At 51.3% G+C, this 27,940-nt stretch overlaps 1 protein-coding gene across 1 annotated transcript; it reads right to left on the bottom strand.

The window, feature by feature from the left end:
• Positions 1-680: 680 nt before the first annotated feature.
• MRGPRG (MAS related GPR family member G) lies at positions 681-26,486 on the bottom strand. Its single transcript, XM_023586701.2, has 2 exons — positions 26,344-26,486; positions 681-3,593 (listed from the first exon to the last, which is right to left on the bottom strand). Exon 2 carries the CDS (start codon positions 3,550-3,552, stop codon positions 2,692-2,694), a length of 861 nt encoding a protein of 286 aa, XP_023442469.2. The 5' UTR covers positions 3,553-3,593; positions 26,344-26,486; the 3' UTR covers positions 681-2,691.
• Positions 26,487-27,940: the final 1,454 nt, after the last annotated feature.

Below are 27,940 nucleotides of genomic sequence, written 5' to 3' on the forward strand. Positions count from 1 at the left end.
CGAGGCACCCCTCCTCTGAAGCTGTCCCTCCAGCCTATTTCCTGCCTTCTGGTGGCACAAGTCTCCGCAGCCCCTCCCCAGCCCACCACGGCTGCCCCGTCCCCCACCCTCCTGAGCCCTGGAAGTGAGCAGAGCTGGGCGCTGTCCACAGTCCCTGTGCCCTAGGGAGGACAGGCAGGAGGGGGGCAGGCGGGGGGCAGGCGGGGGGCAGGAGGGGGGCAGGCGGGGGGCAGGCGGGGGGCAGGAGGGGGGCAGGCGGGGGGCAGGCGGGGGGGCAGGCGGGGGGCAGGCGGGGGGCAGGAGGGGCGCCCATGGGGGTGGACGACGCTTGTGGGGGTGGGTGTCTCGGGCTGGGGGGCGGCAGGTGAGTTTTGTAGTGGTCTCCAGAATTCCCATAGTGAGCACCACTTTATTTTCCAGGGGAGAAAAAGAACCTCATTCAACAATTCTTATATAGTCGTGAAATGCCTTGTTCTGACAGGTTTCAACTTGCAGGGATACACCACCTTTATTTTTGGTGAAAATGGAATTCCTGTGGGTCTCTATGGAAAAGAATAGTGACTTGGGGGTTCTATCCTAAAAAGAGTTCCCTCTTGGTCAAAGGAATTTTGGTGATTTTATTTTCTGTATGGCTTGAATGTTTTAACAATGACCATGAACTTAAAAATTTTTTTCTCTGTTTTATTAGAAACGTTTTACACTCATGTTAATTAGATGATTTTTAACTAAATAATTCTTGTATTTCTTTTTTTTCTTGCTTTAAACATTTTAAAAAATCAGTTTTATTGATATATATTAATAAAGCATACAATCCATCAAAAGTGCTTAATCACTGGTATGTGGTATAAACGCATAGTTGTGCATTCATTACTTCAATCAATATTAGAACATTTTCAATATTCCAATAATAATAAACAAAAAACAGAGAAACATGAAAAGCTCTACCCCTTAATAAGTACCTCTCAATCTCTCTATGCTTCTCCCACCATATAAACTGCTACTCTATTTCCATCTTTATAATTTATTTGTATTTATATTTTGTATAGATGGAATCAAACAATATGAAATCTCTTTTGTCTAGTTTCTTTCACTTAGTATATTTCCTTTTTTTTTTAGTCCTTAAGGGAAGATTATTAATATATTACTATTCACTACTGTCCATATTTTGCTTTGGCAGTATTTTTGCCTGATTTCAACATCTTGTAACATTAATGAACATTTATTCAGTTTCAAAGAGAAAGTCTTATATATGCAATATTACCCATATTAATATTTCATACGAGTCTTCGCTAAGCGTTACAGCCCCATGTTACATTTATTAGCTTTCCTTCTAGAAACATACAGGACCTTAGACTTTCCCTTTCAACGACTCTCATAGCCATATACTAGCACTACCAGTTACAAACACCGCGCTGCGCTTTCTAGTCATTTCCAAAGATTTACAAATGACTTTTTACCAATTCTGCACAGATTAACCCTCAGCGTTCCATTCTTTAACATCATTCTATTTTCTGGTGACCCATATTCTTGTTAGTAACTCCAGGAGTTTACACGGTGTCCTTAGATCATGGTAGCACAATCGTACAGTGTCTGTTCTTCTGTCCGCTTGCTCCACTCACACAATGTCCGCCAGGTTCACACACCTTGTCATGTGCTTATCGGCTTCATTTCTTCTTACAGCTGCACAATAGTCCACAATTTGTTTATCCGTTCATCAGTTGATGGACACCTGGGTTGTTTCCATCTTTTGGCGAGTGTGAATAATGCCCTATGAACATCTATGTGCAGTTTTTTTTAATAATCAGAAAACACATAAAATGATTTGTACTTTGGAAATCAGGAAAGCTGGCTTTTCTTTTTTAACACAGCAAGCCAGTCCTGGGGGCAAAGACTGGCAGGGCCGGGCTTGCGGGGGGTGGGGCAGGGGTCCGCGCGGGGTGAGGGAGGGGACGGCGGGGTGGGAGGCACGAGCGGCCCCAAGGCCCTGGGAAGCGGCCTGGGCGGCGCCGACGGTCCCGCGGGGGTGCAAGGGGGTCCGGCCGCCTCCGCCTTCGGCCTGGACCCCAGCCCGGGGCTGGGTCTGTTCCGTGCGGGTGCGGCGCCGTCTGGCGGCCCCCGGGGAGACTGCGGCTGGAGACGTGCGGTCCGCCGACCTGGGTCCCCCGAGATTCGGGGAGACCGTGGGGTGGGGTGTCGGGCGCGGCGGGGCTTGCATGGACGGAGGTTTTGGGGGACCAGGTGGGTGGGAGAGCGGCAGGGAAAGGAGCAGGCGTTCGCCGGGGGATCTTTGGGGGAAGGACTTGCTGATACAACCTTGGCAGCGCCGCGGAGGGACCCCCGCCCCAGGCACCCTCCCCCGCCCAGCACTGCCCGGCTCCGCCTCTTGTCGCTGGCCTCCGGGTGCCCAGGCTCCCCGGGCAGGCCACCTGTCCCGCACGCCCTGCTTTCTACCTGACACGGGCGCAGGCGGGCGGTGCGAGCAGCTGGCCGGGGGCGGAGGGGCTGCAGGGCGCCCCCCCCACCTCCCTGGGCCCCTCCGCCCCCTCCTCCTCGTCCGTCCTCTGGCTCCCTGGCTCACCCCGAGGGTCCCGGGCTCCCAACATCTTCTCTGGGGGCTGGGGTTCCTCGAAGTCCCCCGGGGTCTGTGGGGCCCGGGCAGGAGCGCAGGCTGGGGAGGGGCTCGGGCAGCGCCTACATGAGGCGCAGGGGCAGGGACGGCCCCGGCGCGCCCGGCTCGGGCTTGTCCCCCAGGGCCCGCTGCAGCACCGCCCGCAGCGGCTCCCGCCGGCCGCGCTGCCGGCCCACGGCGAAGTAGACGAGGGGCTTGGCGCCCGCGTGCACGCAGGCCAGGAGGCGCGCGACGGGGCCCAGCGCGGGCAGCAGGGCGCGCAGGAGGCCGCCGAGGCTCCAGTGCAGGGCGAAGGGCAGGCCGCCGAGCGCCAACAGCAGCACGGCGCCCAGCACCACGCCGTAGAAGTGGGGGCGCGCGCGCCGCGAGCAGCAGGCCACCCAGCAGAAGAGCGCGAGGCCCGACACGCAGGCGGCGGCGGCCAGGCAGGCCAGCCAGGCGACTTGCGCCGCGTGGTAGCTGACGCAGGCCAGCGGGCGCGCGCGGCGGCGCAGGTGGCCGCAGGCGTCGGCGGGCAGCAGCACGGCGGGCAGGCTCAGCGCCCAGATGAGCGCGCACGCGGCGGCCGACGTGTGCCTGGGGCGGCAGCGCGGGTAGCAGGCGGGCAGCAGGTGCGACAGGCAGCGCTCCGTGCTCAGGGCCGCCAGCAGCCAGAGCCCCGCGGCGAAGCAGAGGAAGGTGACCGTGTCGCTTGGGAAGTCCAGCGCGCCCAGGGCGGCCCGGGCGGCCGAGAAGCCCACCAGGCAGGCCAGGAAGAGGAAGTCGGCGGCCGCCAGGTGCAGCGCGTAGACGGAGAAGGGGCCCCTCTGGATGTGCAGGCCCAGGTGCCAGAGCACCAGCGCGTTGCCCAGCAGCCCGCCCAGGCCGAGCACGAGCGTGGCGTAGAAGACGGCGTCGGCGAAGGCCCTCCACAGCCGGAACATGCTGGCGATCTCCGCGGGCGGCCGGCTGCGCCCTCGGGACCCTGCGGAGGCAACGGGCATCGCTGACCCCGCGTCGTGGGCCCCTGCGGACGCCGCGAGGAGGCCAGCCTCGGGTCTCTGGGGTGTGGTTCGGCCGTGGGGGCCCAGGCACCTGTCAGGGCCTCCCGTCCGGGCTGCGGAGCTGGCCAGCTCCAGGGAAAGGAACAGGCGCCCGGCACCCCATAATGCCAAACGCGGGGTGGCCCTGCCCGCCTGCCTTGCTACTAGAGCAGGAACGTTTGCTGACCAATCCTTCTGGGCTCCTGTGGCTTTGCATACCGCCCCCCCCATGTGCAGGCAAAGGGGGCGGGCCTGAGGCAGCGCCTGTGGGAGCCCCCTCCCTCCCCATCAGGGCCCTGGAGGGGCCTGGACCAAACCCCGATGTGTCCCCATCCTGGGGAGCCTGCCGTGGACGTGGTCAGGGATGGCCTCCAGGACCCAGTCGTGCAAGCGGAGGTGGGGGGTGGGGAGCAGAGGTTGCAATGGCCTGGGGGAGGGGGTGGGGAAGGTGGGGGGGAGCGGTGGTAGCTGTGGGGGGGGGGGGAGGGAGGCCCCAGCTCTGGCCTGCACCCTCTTGGCCCAGGAGGGGCTCTCCCTCTGGGGGATGTGGGCAGTGTTGGGTCCACAGGCTGATGTGAGGCCTCCTACCCCAGGGGGCTTTGGTGGTGGGTCGCTGGGTCCTGGGGTCCCACAGAAGACCCTCACGCCGGGCTGCATCTCTGCCACTGGCCCGAAAGGGGAGCAGCCCGGCAGGGGACGGAGACTCACTGGGAAACATGCCTGTTTGGGGACCTCTCCCTGCCTTGGGGGTGCTCTCAGAGGGAGCAGAGAACGTGGGCCGAGCAGCCGAGGGCTCAGAGCAGCCCCCTGTCCCCGGACCCAAACTGCCCCCTGTTCTCAGGCACTGGACACCTGAGGGGCATCAGGACCTGGATCCTGGGCTGAGGGGGTGAGAAGGGGGAGATGGACAGCAGAGAGAGCCGGGGGCCAGAGCTGGAGGGAGAGACAGAGAGAGAGACAGAGAGAGAGAGAGAGACCGAGGGACAGAGAACCAGGGAAAGCCAGCGGGACAGAGAGAGAGAGAGCAAGGGAGAGACTCAGAGAGAGAGAGACAAACACATACACAGAGACTCATACACAGAGACAAAGGGAGAGACAGAGAGAGAGAAAGGGAGGGACACATGCACGCACACACACAGAGTCAGGGACAAGAAAGAGAGAACGAGAGAGAGAGAGAGAGAGAGAGAGAGAGAGCCAGAGAGAGAAGAGGGACAGAGAGAGACGGAGAACAGAGAGAGAACGGAGAGAGAGAGAGACAGAACAGAGAGAGAGGGATACACGCATGCACATGCACAGAGTCAGGGACAGAGAACCAGGGAGAGCCAGAGGGACAGAGGCAGAGGAGATCACCTCGCGGAGCCTTTGCCGTTCTCATGGTCACCCCCGTGCTTGGGCTCTGTCCCACGCCCTAACCACCCTGCCACCTCTTGAGGCCCACCTGCTTAAGGCTTAGCTCGCCCCTCCCAGTTCTGGAAACCTCCACTGCTGAGCCTCCCTGCCCAGCATCCCGAGTGTGTTGGCGCCATCTCTGTGATGGTCCTTGTCCCCCAGAGCAGGGGCCCCGCTTTGTGCCCCAGCCTCGTGGGGAGCTGGCCGTCCGCAGGGCCTGCAGTGGGCACAGGGCTCGCCCTGTCCAGCCCGGGGCAGGCTGGGGCGCGGGGCCTGGGGTCTGGACACCAGGTACCCAGCGGGCGGCCGAGCCCGCCCCCAGCACGCGGGCCGCACCGGCAAGCCCCTTCCTCTCGGAGGCACCGGGGAAGGTGGTCCTGGCCCCGCCCCGCCCCCGGGCGCGGGTCCTCTGGGGTGGGAGGGGGCTGCGGAAGGCCAGCTGTGGGGGGAGGCGTGGGCTCTGCCCCCCGGGAGACAGGTGCCCATCGTTGCCGGGCAGGTAGGTGTGGCCCGCGTGGACACACCTGCCCGACGCTCTGGCAGAGGCGAAGCGCCCACGTCTAAAACCCTCTCGGCGTCTGTCTCAGCGCCCCAGGCCTCACCGCCCGCCCTTCAGGGAGCCCGGGGAGCAGGGAGGCTCAGGGAGCGCGGTCGGCTCACCTGGGGGAGGCTCCGCCCCCGCAGGTGGTGGGCGGGGCCGGCAGGCGGCTCACCTGCGCTCGGCGCTGCTGCCTCTGCCCCGGCCGCTCTCAGGCCCGGGGCTCCTGGCGCATCCTAAATCCTCTCCTGCCCCGCAGGGCCCTGCTGCCTGGCCCCAGCGCCGGCCAGTTCCCTGGAAATGGGCGGGGGCCGGGCTCCCGGTTCGCGGGAATGAGCTCAGAGCAGGCGGCCTCGGCGCGGGCGCCTTCCTTCCCCTTGACCCTGTGCTGGCCCCGCGAGCCCGGGGACGGCACGCCAGGCACCCCACCCCGAGCCTGGAGTCTGGAGGGAGCACAGCCTGCCCCCCCCCCACCCCGGGGCCAGCGAGGGGCTGGACGAGAACTTCTGGACCTTGAGCCAACGCCCTGCCCTCTCGCTGCCTCAGTTTCCCCCTTGCGTCTGTCTGCACGGTTCACGGACAGCTTGGTGCCTGGGGGCAGCACGCGCTGGCCTGGGCTGGCTGTCGTGACCGGACAGATGCTGCGGGTGGAGTGGCCTGCAGGGGCCACCTTCCTCCTTTGAGGAGCCCCGCTCGAGGCATTGGAAGTAACAGCGGGCGCGTCCCCCGAAGGACACGTCCAACCCCCCGGAACCTGCGGGTGCGACCTTATTTGGGGAAAGGGACTTTGCAGATGTGATTACGTTGAGGATTTTGAGAGGATGCTGGATGGACCTAAATCCTGGGACAGGTGTCCTTAAAGGGACACGCCGAGGAGACTGGAGCAAGGAGAGGACGCAGCCATGGGCAGGCGGAGGCAGAGCCCCTGGAACACGGAGCCAGCAGAAACTGGAGGGGGCAGGAGGGATCCCCCCCCCAGAGCCTTGGGGGGCACAACCTGCTGACACCTTGGTTTTGGACCTGAAGCCTCCAGAGCTGGGGGGAACCCCTTTCAGCTGTCTTAAGCACCCTGCTTTGTGGTCATTAGTTACAGGGGCGCCAAGACGTGGATACAGTTGGGTTTTGCGCTGGTCCAATTCTGAGGGTCTCAAGGAAGCATCTCACACCGTCCTCTGAGATGGGGCCTCATCACCCCTGCCTGCATATGGGGAAACCGAGGCACAGGAAAGTCACATGGTTGTCCTGGGCCACATGACCCTGAGTGGGCGCCACGGGATTTGAACCAGACCATCTGGGGGTGTAACCCCATCCCTGGGCTATCGTCCCCATCTCTGTGGCACCCACACCACTCTGAGCACCTTCTCGGGGTGTTCTCGGACCCCCAAAGCCGGGGTTAAAGCCCCACTATCAGCTTTGCTCGAAACACCCTAGTGCCCTTTGTTTGTTTTTTTTTAAATTTTAAAATTTAATTGCCTTTTTAAAAAAGATACATAGATCATAAAAAATATTACATTAAAAAGTGGCACATCCATTGCATTTGGTGACTACACCTTGGAGCACTGCTGCACCACGTGGATTATAGTTTACGGTGTAGTTTACACCCTCCCCCAGTCCTCTCAGTGGGTTATGGCGGGATATATAATGTCCAGCATCTGACCCTGCAATATCATTTAGGACAACTCCAAGTCCCCCAAAAAACCCCCATATCACACCTCTTCTTCCCTGCCCCTGACCTCAGCAACTCCCGTGGCCACTGTCTCCACATCAATGCCACAGTTTCTTCAGTTGCTAGAGCCACAATGCCCTTTGATTGATCAAACCCCCTGGGCTTGGTGGCCGAGCTGCTGGCTGCGTCCGTGCTGGCCGGGCGACGTGGGGTCTCAGCTCTGAGTCGTGCCTGGTGTCGCCGAGTCCACCCTGGAACCAGCCTGTGGCCTTGAGCGCGGCCTTGCCTCCGTGTCCCTCAGAGTCCCAGCTGAAAAGGGGGTAATGGTTTTGCTGACCTGTCGGGTGTGATGTGGGGACAGCTGGTGAACTGTGTCGGGGGCAGAGGAAGCCGGGGGGCGGAGCAGGGCTGACGCCGCTGGCTGCTGTGCTTCTGTGCTCACCTGGCTGTCACCGCCACGAGCCCCCGGGGCAGGCGGCCGAGCGGGGAATGGGCGAGGGTCTCCCACGCTCCGCCAGCTGCACGCCCGGCCGGCTTCACCTGCTCTCCCTGCTGTTGCAGAAGGGGCGCTGTGAAGGGTCGTGGGGTGAGAGGACCCGGGCCCGGGGCCTCCCTCCCCAGTCCTGGGTTGGGGTCTCACACAACAGGTAGATGAGGGTCCCCAAGGGACTGGCTGCTGCTTCCCGCCACGAGGGGGTGAGGAGCCCGGGGCTGGGGGCACAGGCTAGAAACCAGGCCTGCTCGGTGAGCAGGGGCTCTGCAGCTGCCACACTGGGCAGCCTGCTTTCTCAGCCTCCATGAGCCTTGGTTTCCCCCAAGGGTGCTTGCAGGATTTAGGTGCTAAACACCCATCACATGCTCCATGCCGGCCAGGGCTTAGCAGAGACGACACCGGTTGGCTCTTTTTAACGATGGGCTCTGAGGAATTGCGTCTCCCACAAGACACGCCAGGGTCTTCACCTGAGTTCCTGGAGGTGTGGCCCATTTGTAAATAGGGCCGTTGGAGATGTGATTATCAGCTAAGGTGTGAACTCGTGTGTGTGAAGAGGATCTTGATCCTACTTAGCTGAGGCCAAATTGATCAGGGCGCCTTAACCCACAGGGCTGGAGTCCTTTTTAAAATTTGTTTCTTAAAATTCATTTTCATTTTTCTTGATACATATTAATAACACTTAAATCCATCCAAAGAGTACAATCAGTGGTATTGGGTATAATCTCATGCATGTGCATTCATCACCCCAATCACTCCCGAGCACGTCCATTACTCCAATAAAAATAATAAACAAAAAACAAAACTCATCACTCTCAATCTCTGTATGCCTTGCCTACCGTATGTAGCCACTATTCTTTTTCCTTCTCTCTAGCACATTTGTATCTATATTTTGTAAAAACAGTCTTATACACAGAATATCCCCCATATTTGTGTTTTACATGAGGGTTTACTATCTTATAGCAGCCCCTGTTTCGGTTTTCGGCTTTCCTTCTAGTGATAAACATGACCTTAGACTTTCCTTTCAACCACTGTCCTACGCATACACTAGCACTGCTAGTCACAAACGCGGTGACATGCTTTCACCGTTTCTATTCATTTGCTGCAGTCCTTTTGAAGAGGAAATCTTGACGGGATAGAGGCGACTGGGCAAGAGGAGAAGCCAGAGGGAGAAGCCACTGGGCGAAGGCGAGGCGCAGGGCAGGGAGCCCGAGGTGGTGGCGAGCCAGCAGCAGGAGCTGCGCTCCTGGAGAAAGCACGCCTGTCGAGCCCTTGATGTCGGACTTCTCGCCTCCTAACTGTGAGGCAATAAATCCCCACTGCTTAAGCCAACTCAGATGTGGGTATTTGTCATAGCAGCACAGGCGAACTAAGACAGTTTCAGTAGCTGTTGAAAGCATTGGAGACAACTAGGTTTCTTCTTCAAAAAAATACCCTTTTATAAAATAATCAAGCCCGGCTCTGACCCCTTTTAATGACCACGTGTGAAGGGGTGGTGGGGAGCCAGGACTGGCCAAGCAGAGACCCCCCTGCCCCCCCCCACGGCCCACAGAGCTGTGAGAACCAGTGACGCGCGTGCTGGTGGGACTGGTTGTGGGGTGGATTTGGAGGCGAGAGGTGGGGGGTGTCCAGAAAAATTACACAATTTCATGAAAAGAAGATAAAACTAAAGTTGATTTTCTGTTTTATGTTGTTTTTGTGTTTTCCCCCCAGTTTCTGATGGAGTGAAATCACTTAGTGAAAAGGAGACCCGGGGCAAATGAGACGCAGGGCAGGGGAGGTCTCGATAGATGATGGGATTTCCTGGAAAAAAGAATGAAATTATATTTGTTTACTTTGACAAAAATGCCTTTTTGTTATTTTTCCCAGTTATGAAATAATGAAATAGCTGAGGAGTGAGTGTGACCTCACAGAGAAAACACGACCCAGTAAAATGATAATTTACAAACTCGTGTCCAAGCAAGGATGGGGGCGGGAGGGGGCGGTGGTCGCCGCATCTTTCAGGGCCGCTGCCCGGCGTGTCCTCAGGGGCGTGGACCGAGCAGCCCTGCCCCCCAGGGGGGTGTGCCTCCCACACGCTGTTCCTGGGGAGGTTTGGCTGCCCCTGCGGGGACCAGCCTGTTCCCAGGAACCCCATCCTGGCAGCGCAGCCCGTGGGGTCCTGGGGTCCCGGGGGCGGGGTCTGGGCCACACTGGCTCTGTCCCTAGGGTCCCGCCTCCTTGGACCCTGAGCTGCCCCCTTCCCGGTCTGACTCGGGTGGGCTTTGCCTGAGCCTCAGGGCCACGTGGGAGGCCTGAGGGTTCGAGGCTGGTGGGGGCTCTGGGGGCAGGAGAAGGGGCGCAGGTGGAGCGAGGTCAGAGCGCTGCGGGCAGGGCAGGGGCGGTGAGGAGGCAGCTGCCTGTGATGCAGGTAGGATGACCGAGTACCTGAAAGTAACTTGTTTCTCTCCCTGTTGCTAGGATACAAAGAAAAGAATTGTATGTAAATCAGAAGGTAATGAAATGCAACCCTCTGTTTGGACCAAATTCCACTTTTGGTGGTCAAGAATATCCTGCTGAAGCAATGAAATATGGAAACCAGCTTCAACCAGTTGGCCGGACCTGCGCGGAAGCAGCCCCTTGCTGTCCTTACTTCAACTTGCTTAATTAACATAGTAAGATTCCCACCCAGGGTGGAGTTATCTGCCCCTTTCTTGATCATGCAATGTATGTGCAAGCGTGATTTCCTGAACATACTAATCATACAATTATGTAACCAGCTATGTGTGTTATCCATATGAATAAAAACGAATGCATAATCAAAGCAAATGCTAAGTAGTAACTTGGGTATTTAAGCAAGAGAGAAACTGCAGCACGGGGAGTCGGGTCTGAGTCACTTTGGACCAGCCTTGGCTCCTTACCTCTGCAGACGTAATAAATGTGAGTTTGCCTAACTCTCGTGTTGAAGTTTTCTTCTTGCCATCTCTGGTTATCCATCAAGGCCCTGCTTTGAGGCCTAACAAATTGGTGACCATGAAGGGACTAAATAAAGAAAAATAGTAACCAGAGAATGCTGCCAGGGTGAGCTGTGGAGGGGGTTGTCTGCACAGAGGCGTCCCTGACTCCAGCGGCCGCTCGAGATCTTCCGAGGACTCGGGGGTTCCCGGGGCAGAGCCCCTTTCCAGCTGCCAAAGGAACCAAGGCTCACGAGGTTAGGACGGCCGGCTGGGTCTTCTCCTTCCCCTGGCGGGTGAGGTCACTCCTTTATTCATGACTCTTTCTTTTGGCTAACTGCTAGTTAGCATTTGGTTTACCTTCGCTAAGGCAGTGAAGGTTTGGTGGGAGTGGGAGAGGTCTTGGTGGGTTTGAGTCCCACTCCCTCAGCCCCTTTAAGGGGAAGCCTGCTGCCTTTTGTCCTTTACTTTTGGCTGTTTCTCTCTCTCTCTCTTTCTGCTGCCATGGAGAACGAGGTGTCGGTACCTGAGTGCTCCCACATGCATCCTGAAAAATTGGTCTAAATTTGGAGGATCTGGGTTACAGAAAAATAAATTAATTACTTTTTGTACTGAAGCTTGGCCTAGATATAGATTAGATGACAGAGAAATTTGGCCAGAAAATGGGTCTTTGACTTTTAATACTATACTGTAATTGGATTTGTTTTGTAAACAGCAAGAGGAATGGGCAGAAATCCCATATGTTCAAGTCTTCTTTGAGTTGTGGAAAGATAAGGAAGCTAGAAGGAGCTGTGGGTTAATGCTGTGTGGGCCCCCTTCAGCCCCGGTTACAAACACAGTTGCGGTCCTGGGATCCCCTCTTAGAACCCACTGATGAAGTCCTTGACTTAAGTACCCCAGCCCCTCATTATTCTAGACCACCTCTGCCTCCTCCCCCACCAGGGCCACTGCCAAAACCCACTCTTCCCTTAGAGATACCAGGCCCCTTTCCCTCCCGCAAGGCCTTTCCTCCAATCTCCCCCCATACTCGGAGTGGAGCTGTTTTCAGCCAGGGCAGCCCCCCAACCCAAAGGAGCCTGCAGGTCAGTTCCCACTCCAGCAAGTTCCAAATAGAATTGATGATCAAGGACGACGCCGAGGCTTTCTTTTCGTCCACACTCCCTTTACCACCTCTGATTTATTTAACTGGAAAAATAACACTCCAGCTTATCGTGCAGATCCTGAGAAAGTAACAACCCTGTTTGTTTCCATTTTTGCCACACGAAATCCAACGTGGGCTGATATACAAGCCCGTATAAATGTCCTCCTCACCCCCAAGGAAAGTCATATGGTCCTTGAAAAAGTGCGACAAGAAGCCGAGGCATTGCGGCAGGCAGCACCTCAAAACCCTATGTATATATGGGAGGTCCGCGGTTCAAACCCCGGGCCTCCTTGACCCATGTGGAGCTGGCCATGCGCAGTGCTGATGCGCGCAAGGAGTGCCGTGCCATGCAGGGTGTCCCCCGCGTGGGGGAGCCCCACGCACAAGGAGTGCGCCCGTGAGGAAAGCCGCCCAGCATGAAAAGAAAGTGCAGCCTGCCCAGGAATGGCGCCGCCCACACTTCCCGTGCCGCTGACGACAACAGAAGCGGACAAAGAAACAAGACGCAGCAAATAGACACCAAGAACAGACAACCAGGGGAGGGGGGGAAATTAAATAAATAAATAAATCTTAAAAAAAAAAAAAAAAAAAACCCTATGTACAGCTCCCCAAATGAGGCAGCCCCTGAAGCTGATGCTCACTGGAATCCTGATGACCAAGGCCATAGGAACTGCCTTGACCATTATGAAGTCTGCATTCTTGTGGGCTGCGGAAAAGTGCTCCAAAGCAAAAATCAATCACTAAATTACAGGAGGTGCAACAAGACCCCCAGGAAAATCCCTCTGCCTTTCTTGAGTGTACCTTTAATGCTTTTTGCAAATATACAGACATAGATCCAGAAAAGCCTGAAAATGCACGTATGGTAAATTTAACCCTTATTAGTCAAAGTGCCCCTGATATTTGCTGGGAATTGCAGAAGTTAGATGGAGAGCTTGGTATGCATATCTCACAATTAGTGGAAATCGCTTTTAAAGTGTACACAAATAGGGACCAAGCCATGGAGGAAAAACAGCACAAGCAGATGAAGCAGCAAGTGGCGCTGTTAGCACTGGCAATGTGCAGGGGAGGCAAAGCCAGGACCGCAGAAAGGTTCTGAGCGCCCAGCCTTTGGACGACAACAGTGCACCTATTGCAAAGGTAAAGGCCACTGGAAAAAGGAGGGCCCCAAGCTAAAAGCAGGAAAACCCCAAATGATGTAGCTGGGGAAACCCACAGTGACTCTTGTAAGAAATGAAGATAAGTTTACTTTTCACATAAAGGAAGAAAATATTGATTAATGTAACCTGGCAGCCTACTGCCTCAGTCTCCCACTCCCAGGTTAAGCAGGAACAAAAGAAACCAGCTTACGCCAGTCCTATAGGCAGTAAAAAAGATGCCCAAGAAAGAGCTAAGTCAATACCAGTTCAGCATGAAATTCCATTCCTTATTTGGCAAAGGGGAGCAGGTAAAAACTAAAATGGTTGGAACGTGATGGAGGAAGCAGTTAACCACAAACTTTTGCGCAGGAACTTAGATCTTCTTGGATAGGCTGTAACCTCTGAAGTATCTAATCTATGGAGAAACAGAGGAAGGGCTCACGTGCTAGGCTTAGGGGTATAAATTGTGTCATTTTTCTTTGTTTGGGGTGCCAGCCACGTTTTCTGATTGTGTGCCCCTTCTTGCAAGATTGAGAATGAATTCTTTTCTTCTCCACAATTGGGTGAGCCTTATTTTCTTCCAGAAGAAGATTTCTTTCTAACAGCTTTGGGGGCTCATCCAGGATTCTGAGGCTTCAGAGAGCGGACCCCCAGGGTGGAGGACGGGGAGGCGTGCCCCACTGTTTAAGCATCTTGGACTGCACCGGTGGGGGCCTCGCCTCTGGCAGCCAGGAGGCCCAAAAACAGACACTTAGATCTGCTGATTGTGGATGAGAAAAAGGGAAGGGAAAATCTGCCTCTCATTGACCAGGTGACTCCATGCGTGGACCAAGGTGGTCGGGGATGCTGGTGAGTCTGAGGTTCACTGTGTGTGCATGAGATGCGTGACATATGGCGTGAAGTGAGTGTGGAGTCCTGATTTGCATTTCCCTTCTCCTGTTAGGGAAAGGGCCAGAGAGGGACAAAGCAAGAGAGTCAAGAGAAAGAGACCCAGACAAGATTCAGAATGGGAAATAGAGACAGTCAGTCGACTGGGAAAAAGGGGAAGGGGGTATCTGTAGGATCCCCAGGAGACATTCCTCCAGGAAGTCCACTAGGGAGGACGTTAAGGCATTGGACCCATAGTGATCGGACCACGGAAAAGACAAGCAAAAATGATTAAATACTGCTGTGGTATCTGGACCAAGGAAAGTATTTTACCACCTGAGTATTCTGGCCGAAATGCGGGGCAGATGGGGATTGGCTTTGTGCTGAGCTTGTGTGTTAATGGGGAAACACCCTTCTCCAAAGAAGAGCCTGACTATGCCATGTGCTGGTTAAAGGGAAAGGGGGCCGCTCTCTATCCTATGAAAGCTGAAAATCCAGGCCCCAAGACTAAGCTTGCAGAAACTAAGGCTGCAGAAACAAAAGCTGCAGAAACTAAACCCTGGGACCCCCTGTCTGATCTCCCTCCTCCTTATCTCCCCCCTCCCCTCCCAGGAGAAGGGCCGTTAGACTTTGAGGGCCCAATAGAACCCATCGTAAGCCCTGGGGAACCGGAGAATCAAGTGGGGCCAACAGCCCCACCCGTTACAACCCACCAACAGCTGAGGAAAGAACTGGAACAGTGTAAGAAAGATAAACAAAATTTTCCATTCCCCAGAACATCTGAGGAAAAGAGTGAAAGAACAAAACTCCATTGAGCCTTTGTATCCACTGAGAGAAGTACCAATGGGGCCAGGGGAGATTGGCTGTGTAAATGCCCCATGGACAAGTACTGAAGTAAGGAACTTCAAAAGGAGATGAAATCTCTAATGGAAGATCCAGTGGGGCTGGCTGAACAAGTAGATCAATTCCTAGGTCCTAGTTTATACACCTGGCCTGAACTTATGTCCATACTGAATATCCTCTTTATGGGAGAAGAAAGAGGAACGGTGTGGAGGGCAGCTGTGAAGGAGTGGGAAAGGCAGCATCCACCCAGACAGGGGGTGACGGCAGCAGAACAGAAGTTCCCAAGCACAGACCCTAATTGGGATAATAATGACCTGGGGGACAGAGCACAGATGAAAGATCTTAGAGACCTCATTATGCAGGGGAGCAAATTGGCTGTACCCAAATCTCAAAACTTGAGTAAGGCCTTTGAAGTCGCCCAGGAGAAGCTGAGACTCCCTCTGCTTACCTGCAACGATTGAGGGACCAAGTGAGGAAATATTCAGGGATGGACCCTGATGATCCTGTGAGTCAGGGAATGTTAAAAGTCAGCTATGTGAAAGGGTCTTGGCCTGACATTCAGAAGATTCAGAAAATAGAAGGATGGGTGGATAAGCCATTGGAAGAGTTACTGAGAGAGTCCCAGAAAGTGTTTGTAAGGAGAGAGGAGGAAAAGCAGAAACAGAAAGCAAAGGCTATGATTAGCACAGTTGATCAAATGGTGAGGAAAAGACTGGAGATGAGTCAGGGAGAGAACAGGCAGAGGAGAGATAAAGATGCAAAATGGGCTTATTTAGATAAGGGGACGAGGAGAAGGCAAGGCTCTGCAGGGAGCTATCACTGTGGGAGGCCTGGTCATTTCAAAAGGGAATGCCAGAGTTTAAAGAAAGAGAGTCGGGTAATCCCCCTCGTGAATTTTGAGGATTAGGGGGGTCTGAGGCTCCTCACTTCTAAAGCCCACCAGGAGCCTTTAGTAAATCTAAGGGTGGGCCCATATCAGGAGGAAATTACATTTCTAGTGGACACTGCTGCAGCCCGATCCTCTGTGACTCATCTCCCCAGAGGAACCAAATTCTCTGGAAGTTCCCTTACAGTCTCAGGGGTAAAAGGAGAAGGATTTGTGGTCCCCATTCTTTCTCCCACTAGTACTTGTTGGGAGGGCAATCAGATTGTAAGCCCTTTGTTGTACATTGCAGAAGCCAGGAGTAACTTGTTGGGAAAGAACTTACTAGTATTCATGGGTCTGGATTTGGAAGTAAGGGATAGAATTAGTCTTAGCCATGCTCACTGAAGAAGATGAAAAAGATCAGAGAGGAAGTGTGGGTGAGAGAAGGGAATAGAGGGGGTTTGCAGATATGCCCTATTAAAATCAAATTGAGAAAGGAAGGGGAAATTATTTGTCAAAGACAATATCCCGTTCCCCTTAAGGGGAGGCAGGGACTTCAGCCCATCATCCAAGGCCTCCTTCGGGATGGGCTCTTGGAGCCCTGCATGTCTCTGGTCAGTTCTCCTATCTTGCCTGTTCAGAAATCGAATGGTAGTTGAAGGCTGGTACAGGATCTTAGGGCCATTAATCAAATCATTCAGGTTTGACACCCAGTAGTCCCAAATCCATACACTCTCCTTAGTAAGATCCCCTGCCATCATAAATGGCTTAGAGTAATAGATCTAAAGATGCCTTTTGGGCCTGTCCCCTTGATCCAGAGAGTAGGGGTTTGTTTGCCTTTGAGTGGGAGGCTCCCTCTACAGGAAGAAAACAGCAGTATAGGTGGGCAGTTTTACCCTAAGGCTTCACAGAATCCCCCAACCTCTTTGGGCAGGAACTGGAAAAAGTAATGGAGAAATCTGCAGTCAGATCTGAAATTTCCCTTTTATAATATGTAGATGACATGCTAATAGCAGGTGAAGAAAGGCAGATAGTGGCCTGAACTACAAAGAGCTTATTGAATTTCCTGGGGGATCAAGTGCTAAGAGTGTTAAAAAGTAAGCTACAATTTGTAGAAAAGGAAGTCACATGCCTGGGTCATCTCATTAAGAGAAGGAAGAAGATAAATCCAGAAAGAATTCAGGCCATTACTGAATTACCTCTTCCCTGGACAAAAAGAGAACTAAGAAGATTTTTGGGATTGGTGGGATGTTGTAGATTATGGACAGATTCCTTCGCATCCCACACCAAAGGGTTATACCAAAAACTGTTGGAGGAGGAGCCTGACAGGTTAGAGTGGAAAGAGGAGGAAGTAAGAGCCTTAGAGGGGCTCAGGCAGGCATTGGTGCAAGCCCCTGTTCTAGCCCTCCCCTCCCTGGAGAAGCCTTTCCATCTGTTTGTGACAGTAGATGAGGGGACAGCCTTGGGAGTCCTAACCCAGATCTGGGGAGGCCAAAGGAAGCCCGTGGCCTTCCTTTCCAGAATCCTGGACCCTGTCTCCAGGGGACAGCCTGGGTGTGTTCAGGCCGTGGCAGCAGCTGCTCTCATAGTAGAAGAAAGCAGGAAACTGACCTTTGGAGGGGCCTCAGTTGTTAGCACTCCTCATCAGGTCAGGACTATTTTTTCTCAAAAAGCAGGAAGGTGGTTAATGGACTCCTGAATTCTGAAATGAGGTGATTCTAATGGAAAAGGACGATTTAATACTGACAGTTGATCATAGTCTGAACCCAGCTTCTTTCCTTTGGAAAGGTCCCAGCCAGGTAGAAACTCCTGAACATGATTGTTCAGACTTAATTGAATACCAGACCCGAGTCCAGCCTGAACTAGGGGATCTTCCCGTACATTTGGGGGAAAATTGTTCATAGATGGGTCTTCTAGGGTCCTGGAAGGAATGAGGCATAATGGCTATGTTGTTGCTGATGGGCTAACTTGTGAGGTGAAAGAAGCTGGCCACAGCCCAATGATTGGTCAGCTCAAACTTGTGAGCTGTACGCATTAAATCAAGCCCTTAAATTGTTAGAAGAAAAAGATGGTACAGTCTACACAGATTCTAAATACACCTTTGGCATGGTCCACATCTTTGGAAAAATTTGGGAAGAAAGGGGATTGATCAATAACAGAGGGAAGGAATTAGTCCATGTGGAACTGGTAAAACAACTGTTAGCCAGTCTGCTCTTACCAAGGGATAACTGTGGTACATATAAATGGGCATCAGAAGTGTCACACTTTTGAAGCAAAAGGCAACAGATTGGCAGATGAAAAGGCCAAAGAAGCTTCCCTCTGTTCCCCTCTGGAACTAATGGTCCTGATACCCTCCATCCCAAAGAAATTGGAATCCCTATTCTCTGAAAAGGAAGTAAAAGAACTAGAACAACTGGGGGCAGCCTTAGACAGCCAAGGGAAGTGGCTCCTCCCAGATGGTGGCAGATGTTGAATAAGCAAATAATGAGGGAAGTACTAGTGGTTTTGCACCAAGGGAGTCATGTGGGAACACAGGCCATGTGTGACCTGGTCCTCAGGCATTTTGGGTGTGTGGGCCTTTATACTATAGCCAAACAAATAAGTGAACGGTGCATAAACTGTCAGAAAGTTAATAAGAAATTTTAAGAAAGCAAGTGCCAGGGGGAGGGAGCCTGGCCTCAGACCATTCCAGAGCATCCAGGTTGATTGTACTGAAATGCCCCTGTAGGTTGACTAAAGCATGTTCTGGTTATTGTGGATCACCTGACAGGGTGGGGAGAAGCATACCCTCTTGCTTCAGCTACAGCATCATGGACTTCAGAAATTATCCTTGAACAACTCATTCCCCGATATGGGTTAGTAGAAAACATAGATTCAGACAATGGTAGTCACTTCACATCCAGAGTGTTGCAAAATATAATGCAGTGTCTAGGTGTCACATGAAACTTCCATACACCCTGGCACCCACCATCCTCAGGGAAAGTGGAGAGAAGGAACCAAACCTTAAAAAAACATCTCTCGAAGTTGGTCTTAGAAACCAAATTACCATAGGTTAAATGTTTACCTGTAGCTCTGTCAAGAATCCAAACTGCCCCTAGGAGGGAACTGGGAATTTCTCCCTATGAAATGCTTTTTGGCCTGCCCTTCCCTGGGAAGTCTGAAGAACTCCTCTCCTTTGAGTCGAAGGATCTCTTTCTTCAAAATTATATACTGGCCCTATTTCCTACTTTGTCATCCCTCAGACATCGGGGTTTGCTGGCTCAGACTCCGCCTCTTGAATTTGCAGTCCACCAACACCAACCCAGCAGCTGGGTCCTAATCAAGTCGTGGAAAGAGTCCAAACTCCAACCGACTTGGGAAGGACCTTATCAAGTCTTACTGACAACTGACACAGCAGTCCAAATGGCAGAAAAAGGCTGGACTCATTACACTTGAGTAAAGGACCAGTACCTGAACCGGACGATAAGTACCCAACAAATTCATCTGAGTCTTGGAAAATAATTTCAGCCCCAGATCCCTTGAAGATTACACTAAAAAAACAATAACTGGGGGGGGAGGGGACAGGGAAGGGGGTTGAGTTGTGTATTGTCCTAGTCAACAATGGCCCTAGTCCTATCAGAATACCAAAGGAGAAATTCAGACCTTAAGTTACAGGTGAAAATAATCTTACTAGCCATGATGTTTCAAATCTGAGAAGCAACTAGCCCCATCAAATTAGTTATAAATGTGTCTGAAGGTCTGGAGTCCCAGACAGTGCAGTTTGATGCCTGCCAAGTAATAGACTGTGGGAACTTAGAGCACCAGCGATGGCTGAGTGGGGAAGATAAATCCCTATGCCCAGAGCCAGTGGGGAATGGTTACAGTCGAGCCCCCCCTGCCCCTCCTGGGATGATGTATGGTGGACTACCCAGGATAAGGGATGGACTGTGAATATGGATGGGTCTCACCAAGTTCAAGCCATTAAAGGGTAAGATAACCTTTTATAAAGGTAACACCCCACCAGACTGCAAAAGTCTTCCGTGCAATCCAGCAGTAGTAACTATTAAGAAAGCAGGCAAATTAGAAACTGGGAGCAGCGGCAGGGACCAAGTGGTCGATGGAGTCTATGGAATGGGAGCAGACGTTACAGGTAAAGACCCTCTGGGGAGGCTCCGTATCCGAGTCCTTCCTCCCCTGTAGATATGACATCGACAACGCCCTCTCCAGCTGACCCTTCAGAAACACCACAGGAAAACCCACCAAAGGCCAGTTCCCCAATTCAAAATGATCCCAAAGCAGTTAGGATACTTAAGGCAGAAGATTTAAAGCAAACCATAGAAATAGAGACAGGATATGGGGACACAAATGCCTGGGTAGAATGGATCAAATATACAGTCCGAGTCTAAACGAAAGCAACTGTTATGCTTGTGCAACAGGCTGACCCGCAGCTCATGTTGTACCCTTTCCACTTGGTATGGAAAAGCATGAAAAGAAGTTTAAATGTGTGATACTCCTCTTTCAAAATGCTACTCCTGGTGAAAATTGTAGTACGCTGTCCTCTCTTCCCATTGGTCATGAACAGAACCATCAAGGCCGTACTTGCCTCCCTTCTGGGCCCAGGGAATCACCCTGCTTGTCTCTCTAGACAGGGGAAAGGATTCCAGGACCTTGGAACCATGGCCTCGTGTACACAAGTGTGGAATGTAACAGTGATCGACTGACAATTTCTCCAGTTTGGTCAGACCTCGCGCAGACCTGTGGTGGTACTGTGGAAAGGGTGTTCTCCAACCAATACTGCCTGAGAGGTGGGGTGGGACCTGTGCTCTGGTCCAACTGGCTATCCCATTCACCTTGGCATTTGAAAAAGAAGCGAGACTATCATCCCAGGGAGGGAGAGAGAAAAGAAGTTTACTTGGTTCTTTTGATGAGTGGATCTATTTAGACAATATAGGAGCTCCCTGAGGAGTCCCAGATGGATTTAAGGCTAGAAATCAGGTAGCAGCTGGGTTTGAGTCATTCTTGTTCTGGTGGGTCACCATTAATAAAAATGTAGACTGGATTAATTATATCTATTATAATCAACAGAGATTTATTAATTACACCAGGAATGCAGTTAAGGGAATTGCAGGACAATTAGATGCTACTGGCAGAATGGCATGGAAAATAGAACGGCCTTAGCTATGATGCTAGCTGAGAAAGGGGGGTCTGTGTTATGACTGGAGGTAGTTGATGTACATCATCCCCATAACACTGCCCCTGACGGAACTATCACTAAAGCTGTACAAGGCCTAACAGCCCCACCTGAGGAATTAGCAGAGAATTCTGGCATTAGCAATTCACTCACAGGATGGCTTGAAAATTGGTTTGGAAAATGGGAAGGGGTTGCACTGTCCATCTTAACCTCCCTCGTTATCTCAGCTGGGGTGCTCACCACAGTCGGATGCTGGATCATTCCATGTGCCCGAGGGCTAGTTCAAAGACTCACTGAAACTGCCCTAACCAAACAAATGCCCACACAGTGCAGGCAAAACAATCTGTACCCCCTTAAAGAAGGAGATTTTTATGATGAAGAGTGTGAGATAGCGCTTAGAAAATTTGAAGAACGGAAATGTGAAAACTAAAAAGAACTTAAAAGAAAGAGGGGCAATTGTAAGAAATGAAGATTAGTTTAGTTTTCACATAAAGGAAGAAAATATTGATTAATGTAACCTGGCAGCCTACTGCCTCAGTCTCCCACTCCTGGGTTAAGCAGGAACAAAGGAAACCAGCTTAAGCCAGTCCTATAGGCAGTAAAAAAGATGTCCAAGAAAGAACTAAGTCAAATACCAGTTCAGCACTAAATTCCATTCCCTTATTTGGCAAAGGGGAGCAGGTAAAAAACTAAAATGGTTGGAATGCGATGGTGGAAGCGGTTAATCACAAACTTTTGCACAGGAAGTTAGATCTTCTCGGAGAGGCTGCAACCTCTGAAGTACCCAATCTATGGAGAAACAGGAAGGGCTTGCGTGCTAGGCTTAGGGGTATAAATTGTGTCATTTTTCTTTGTTCAGGGTGCCAGCCACGTTTTCTGGTTGTGCAATAGTGTCATTGCAACAGTGGGAGGAAAGCAAGTCAAGTTTCTCGTGGTTACAGGAGCTACTTAGAAGTTAATGAACAACTAGGCCTTACTAAAAAGGAAGCCACCGTTTCTGGAGCTATGGGGAAAACTTCACAACCACAGTTTTTAGCCCCTTTAAGCTGCCAGATTGGAAAGACCAGATTCATCACCAGTTTCTCTACATGCCTGAGTGTCCAACCCCGTTTTTAGGAAGGGACCTTTTAGCTAAACTTCAAGCAGAAATCACTTTTAAAAAAGGATATCTAAATGTGAGAGTCCCAACAAACCAAGCACGGGTCCTCCAGGCTGCCCTCTTAGCTGAAACGGGGGGAGAGCATGAAGAGAATAACAGCCATCCCCTTCAAGTAGACTCTCAGGGAAATGCAGCAGTTTGGGCAACAGGACTCCCTGGCCGTGCTGCACGTGCAAATCCAGTATAGGTACAATTAAAACCTCATGCCCAGCCAACTGGCATCAAGCAGTACCCACTTCCCTTTAAAGCAAAAGTAGGGTTCGCTCCGATAATTCAGCGGCTGTTGGCCGTGGGACTGATCCGAACTTGCAGATCGCCATGTAGCACTCCAGTTCCACCTGCTTTAACGCCTGGTGCAAGTGGAGAGGACCGCTTTGTCCAAGATTAAGGGCTATAAATAAAGTAGTTGAAGACATCCACCCAGTTGTGCCAAGCCCATACACCTTGCTTACTACTCTCAATGCAGAGAATGAATGGTTTTCAGTATTAGATTTAACAGACACCTTCTTTTGCATTCCTCTGGAAAGCTCCTCTCAAGACATTTTTGCCTTTGAGTGGGAAGAACCCAGTGCAGGACATAAGCATCAATATCCTGGGACTGTGCTGCCCCAAGGGCTCAAAAATTCCCCAACTGTTTTTGGTGAACAATTAGCCCAGGACTTGCAGAGACAGTTACAGTTAAAGGGGCAATAGCTTCAGTATGTAGAAGACATTTTAATTGCAAGCCCAAGCCAAGAAGAATGTGTTAAGGGTACAATTGAAAGGCTAAATAGCTCAGCAACCTTGGGGTACAAAGTCTCAAAGAGTAAAGCGCAGTTAGTCCAGAAATCAGTCCGCTATCTTAGATTTAAACTAAAGAAAGGAACAAGGACGCTGCCCACTGCTAGAGTAAACGCTGTCTTAGAAATAAAAAGCCCCAAGAGCCGTCGCCAGCTGCGGGGATTTTTAGGCATGGCTGGGTTCTGCCGAATCTGGCTTCCAAATGTTGAGCTAACAGCTAAGCCCCCGCACACAGCTGTGGTTGGTGAGGATGCAGAGCCCCTCCAGTGGACCTCTGAATGCGGGCAAGCCTTTCGCCAACTGAAGAGGGAGCTAATGAGTGCCCCTGCCCTGGGACTACCAGACCTTAGAAAACCTTCATTTGTCCATGAAAAGCAAGCTGTAGCCCTTGGAGTATCAACCCAGAAATTGGGAAGTGAGCACCATCCGGTAGCATACTTCTCAAAATTACTAGACAATACCGCAAAAGGGTGGCGGGCATGGTTAAGAGCTGGTGCTGCAACCTGTGTCTTATTACAGGAAGCTGAGAAATTTACATTAGGACAGCCCCTCACCATTCACACCCCCATCGAGTACTAACCCTGCTTGAAGGAAAGGGGAATCTTTGGCTAAGCCTAGCGAGGCTTGGAAAATATCAGGCAGCCCTCCTAGACAACTCAGAAGTTAAGTTAAAAGTTTGTGCAACCTTAAATCCAGCTTCTCTACTCCCATCAAATACCGAAGAAATGTCTATTCATGACTGTCTAGAAACGCTAGAGGAAGCCTTTTCTCCCAGGAAAGACTTGCAGGATACTCCTCTACCAGGTCCAGATTTAGAAATCTTCATGAATGGAAGTAGCTTCATTGAAGGAAGTGTTCAAAAAGCTGGATATGCTTGTGTAACTGCAGGGGAAGTGCTAGAAGCTGCTCCACTTCCCCCAGGGAGCTCTGCACAAAAAGCTGAGCTTATTGCCCTTCTTAGAGCCCTCCAAAGAGGGGATGGAAAAAGAGTGAACATTTACACCAATTCAAAATATGCTTTTCTTATCTTGCTTGTGCGTGGGGTCATTTGGAAGGAAAGAGGACTTTTGTCATCTGGGCGGAAAGACATTAAGCATGCCACACAAATAACTGAACTTTTAGAAGCAGTAAACCTACCAGCAGAAGTAGCTGCAATGCACTGCCGGGGACATCAAAAGGGAGACTCCTATGTAGTCCTGATGAACAGGCAGGCAGACCAAGCGGCAAAAGGGGCCACAAGAAAAGGCTACCCTCCTAGTTAAGTAGCTGCACCCATTAAACCTCAGATTCCTCAACATATAGAGGAAGTTTTCTGTCCAGTCTATTCCCCTGCAGATCTCGAGCGTGCAAGAGAATGGGGATTTCAAAAAAATTCAGAAAAATCAGAAAAAGGGGGTAAGTGGCTGAAAAACAGCCAAGGACAATTTTATCTGCCTGAAAATCTAGTGTATCCCCTAGTCTCTTATTACCACCAAACCACACATTTGGGACAGCAAGCACTGCTGAGCCTTCTTCACTGACTGGTGGTGGGACCTCACCTTGCTTGCGCTGTGCAAAAAGTCTCTAACCAGTGTCTTACTCGCCAGAAAAATAACCCAAAGGAAACATCATGGACTTCTTTTGGGACACAAAGTCGAGGCCTTGCCCCAGCGGAAGCTTGGCAAGTAGACTTCACAGTAATGGCAAGTAGACTTCACAGAAAATTTTAAGTATCTTTTGGTATTTGTAGACACCTTTTCTGGGTGGGTGAAAGCCTTTCCTGACTGCACAGAACAGCATCCCACGGTGACTAAATTCCTCCTCCTTCTGGAAATCATCCTGAGGTTTGGACTGCCCCAAACAATTCAGTCAGATAATGAACCTGCTTTTATTTCAGCTGTGGTACAGGGTGTGAGTCAGTGTCTTGGAATTAAGTGGAAACTACATGCAGCCTGGAGACCTGAGCCATCAGGAAAGGTGGAAAGAATGAACCACACTTTGAAGAAAACCTTAAGTAAAATTTGTCAAGAAACACAGTTGAAATGGACAGAAGCACTTAACCTAGCTCTCTTTGGGTCAGGGTGGCCCCTAGAAGAGGACTTGAATTAGGTCCTTTTGAACTTATGTACGGAAGGCCCTTTCTAAGCAACCCAAGGGAAAAACCCAACTCACCAGTGACCTTAGAGGTTGCTGTTTAGTTAGGAGAGCTCCTTACCACCGTGCATGCATATGCAAATGTGCACCTAAAATACCCCACTGACCAGCCTCTCCGCCCCTTCTCAATGGGGGATCAGGTTCATTTAAAAGTTTGGAAAAACAAGCATGCTGAAGATCAGCTTAAACCCAAATGGGGTTTAGCAGTACGTGCACTGGTAACCCCTCGTTCTTCTCTTAAGCAGCAGGGAATCGAGCCTGCAACCAGTCGGCCGGACCTGTGCAGAAGCAGTCCCTTGCTGTCCTCACTTCAACTTGCTTAATTAACATAGTACCATCACACCAGAGCAAAACCCTACTACTTATCAGAGCCAGCAGATAAAGGAGGTCCTGAGCTGGAGCTCACACCAGAGCAGGAAGCAAGGTATGAGACGGAGCCAGTTGAGAACCTGCAGTTCCTGTTCAAGAAGAAAAGCTCCACCAAGTAAATACTAATCTTATTCTTTCCTCTACAGGACCTGCCAGTAACCAGCCCTGAGGGAAGATATCACTCATCCCTCACACATATTTTGCAGATCATCCAAAACCTCTATAATAGAACCAAGTGTTGGCACTGTATAAATTTGTAACATCAATATCAAGCGATGCCTGGGCCAACTATATTATGAAATGCTTCTGTCAATCTAGATGTTGAGAGCAGCAGTCAGGAAAACCCGCTTAAACAAAGTTCATTTGACTCACTTGTGGAGCACCTAAATGCCACACACCAAATTGTTGCAACACCTCCAATAATTGGAGAAATGTTTACTGTAGATAATAGTAATCATAAATATAGCATGTGCATTTTAGCCAACTCTACAAGGCCTGGGCCCTAACTTGGCTCACTGCACCCAAATCAGTGTAACTTGACTGCCTGGGTATCCCCCCAAAATGTTAAAAGCAGAAGTGCAAATGTCCGTACTATAACTACCAGCTCAACAAATTATCGTCTTACCTTGCATCTCCAGTTGGGGTCTCAAATTCTTAAGAAACAACCATATACTCATGCTTTCATTGGAAATTTAGAACAAAATCCTACAAGCTTTTGTAAAGGCAGACACCAAGATATGTACAACATCCTCATTATCACCACAAATAATCAAAGTTGCAGGCGACTGAACTCTTCCTATGTAAACCACCCTAACATGTATATTGATGAAGCTAAATCCATGTTCTTTTTTGATACTCCAAGTGAAAAGCAATCCCATCACCCAAATATAGACCCATTGCTTAGCGCTGCCCTGACTCAGGGAGAAGTTTCCTTTTTTATATCCCACTCTTGGCAGTCAAGCAAGCGAGAACGGAAACAAGGTGCAACAAATATAACTTTTACTGCTACCTTAAATCCCAAATTAGGAATATGTTTTCTTTGTGGAAATTCTGCTTATCTATCCCTTCCACCATACTGGAAAGGACTTTGTAGGCTTGCATATGTTTTCCCTGCGGCATTGGCAATGAACGACAGCACCGCCCTACCCTTCCCAGTAACAACACAATTTAGCCCCAGAACCAAGAGAGCAATCCCATTAACCCCCTTGTTTACCTTCTTAGGAATCACAGCATCCGCTGGAACTGCAGCTGCATCTTTGTACCTAGCTACTGATCTCTCCAAAGAAGTGGAAGCAAACACAGCTTAGATAGCAGATACTATCTTTACAGTGCAAAAGCGAATCAACTCCTTAACTGCAGGAGTGCTGCAAAACAGCAGAGCACTTGATTTGTTAACAGGTGCTAACAGGACCATGTTTATTCCTCAAAGAAGAGGGCTGCTACTATGTAAATGAATCAAGCAAGGTCCGTGAGAGCTAAAGCACAAAGCCAATGACTTCAGGACATGGGAAAGTAATTTTTCATTTTTGAACCCATCTACCTTTCCAAATGGCTGCTCTCCTACATAGGACCATTAATTAACTGTCTTAATTCTTTTAGCACTTGCACCTTTACTTATATCATGCATGCAATGCTTTATTCAGAAGCAATTGCATACTTTAACAGACCGACTTTTCCTCCTCAGACCACCCTTTTACTATAATTTTCTAAGAGTGCAACGCCGGTAATGTCAGCAGGACGTAGTTACAGAAGATCTGAGCTTCGTCCCTTTCCCCTGCGATAAGAATATCACCAAAAACTAGAAGGAGGAAATTGATGGATGGAGGATGACTGAATACCTGAAAGTAACTTGTTTCTCTCCCCGTTGCTAGGATACAAAGAAAAGAATTGTATGTAAATCAGAAGGTAATGAAATGCAACCCTCTCTTCGGGCCAAATTCCGCTTTTGGTGGTCAAGAATATCCTGTTGAAGCAATGAAGTACGGAAACCAGCTTCAACCAGTTGGCCGGACCTGTGCAGAAGCAGCCCCTTGGGTCATGCAATGTATGTGCAAGCGTGATTTCCTGAACTTACTAATCCTACAGTTATATACCCAGCTATGTGTGTTCATCCATATGGACGAGCGCTAATGCATAATAGAAGCCAATGCGAAGTAGTAACTTGGGTATTTAAGCAAGAGTGGAACTGCAGCCCGGGGAGTCGGGTCTGAGTCACTTTGGACTGGCCTTGGCTCCCCACCTCTGCAGACGTAATAAATGTGAGTTTACCTAACTCTCGTGTTGAAGTTTTCTTCATGCCATCTCTGGTTATCCATAAGGCCTTGCTTTGAGGCCTAACACTTGCTCGGCCCAAAGCCCCAGCTCGAGGACGGCGCAGCCTGGTCCTAGCATCCTGTGCTTCTTGGGCCACGGGGTTCAGGGGAAACAACCCCAGCTGCCCAGGCCAGAGCTGGGGCGTGTGTGTGGGACCCAGTTTCCATGGAGACCCCAGAGAGCGCTGGCCTTTCTGGGGCTCCTTAGTCAAGTGCCCCAGAAGGGGAATTTGGAGCTGCCCCCGGCCCTGGGCACTGGACTTGGAGGAGTCTGGGGGTGGCATCCACGTGGGGTTGAGGACACCTGAGCAAGCCGCAGCCCCCCGAGGAGGAGGGTGTGGACTGGGACCCCTTTTGCACTGAAACCTAATGGGTGGTCTTGAGCCACGACTCGACCCCTTGAGCCTCTGCGTTCCCATGGTAGAACCGGAATTCTTTCCCATGCCACCGGAAGGGCTACCTGGGGTCAGCTGCACCCACGGTAGGTGGATGATGGGA

This window comes from Dasypus novemcinctus, chromosome 10, assembly GCF_030445035.2.
Source record: "Dasypus novemcinctus isolate mDasNov1 chromosome 10, mDasNov1.1.hap2, whole genome shotgun sequence".
Classification (NCBI taxonomy): domain Eukaryota; kingdom Metazoa; phylum Chordata; class Mammalia; order Cingulata; family Dasypodidae; genus Dasypus; species Dasypus novemcinctus.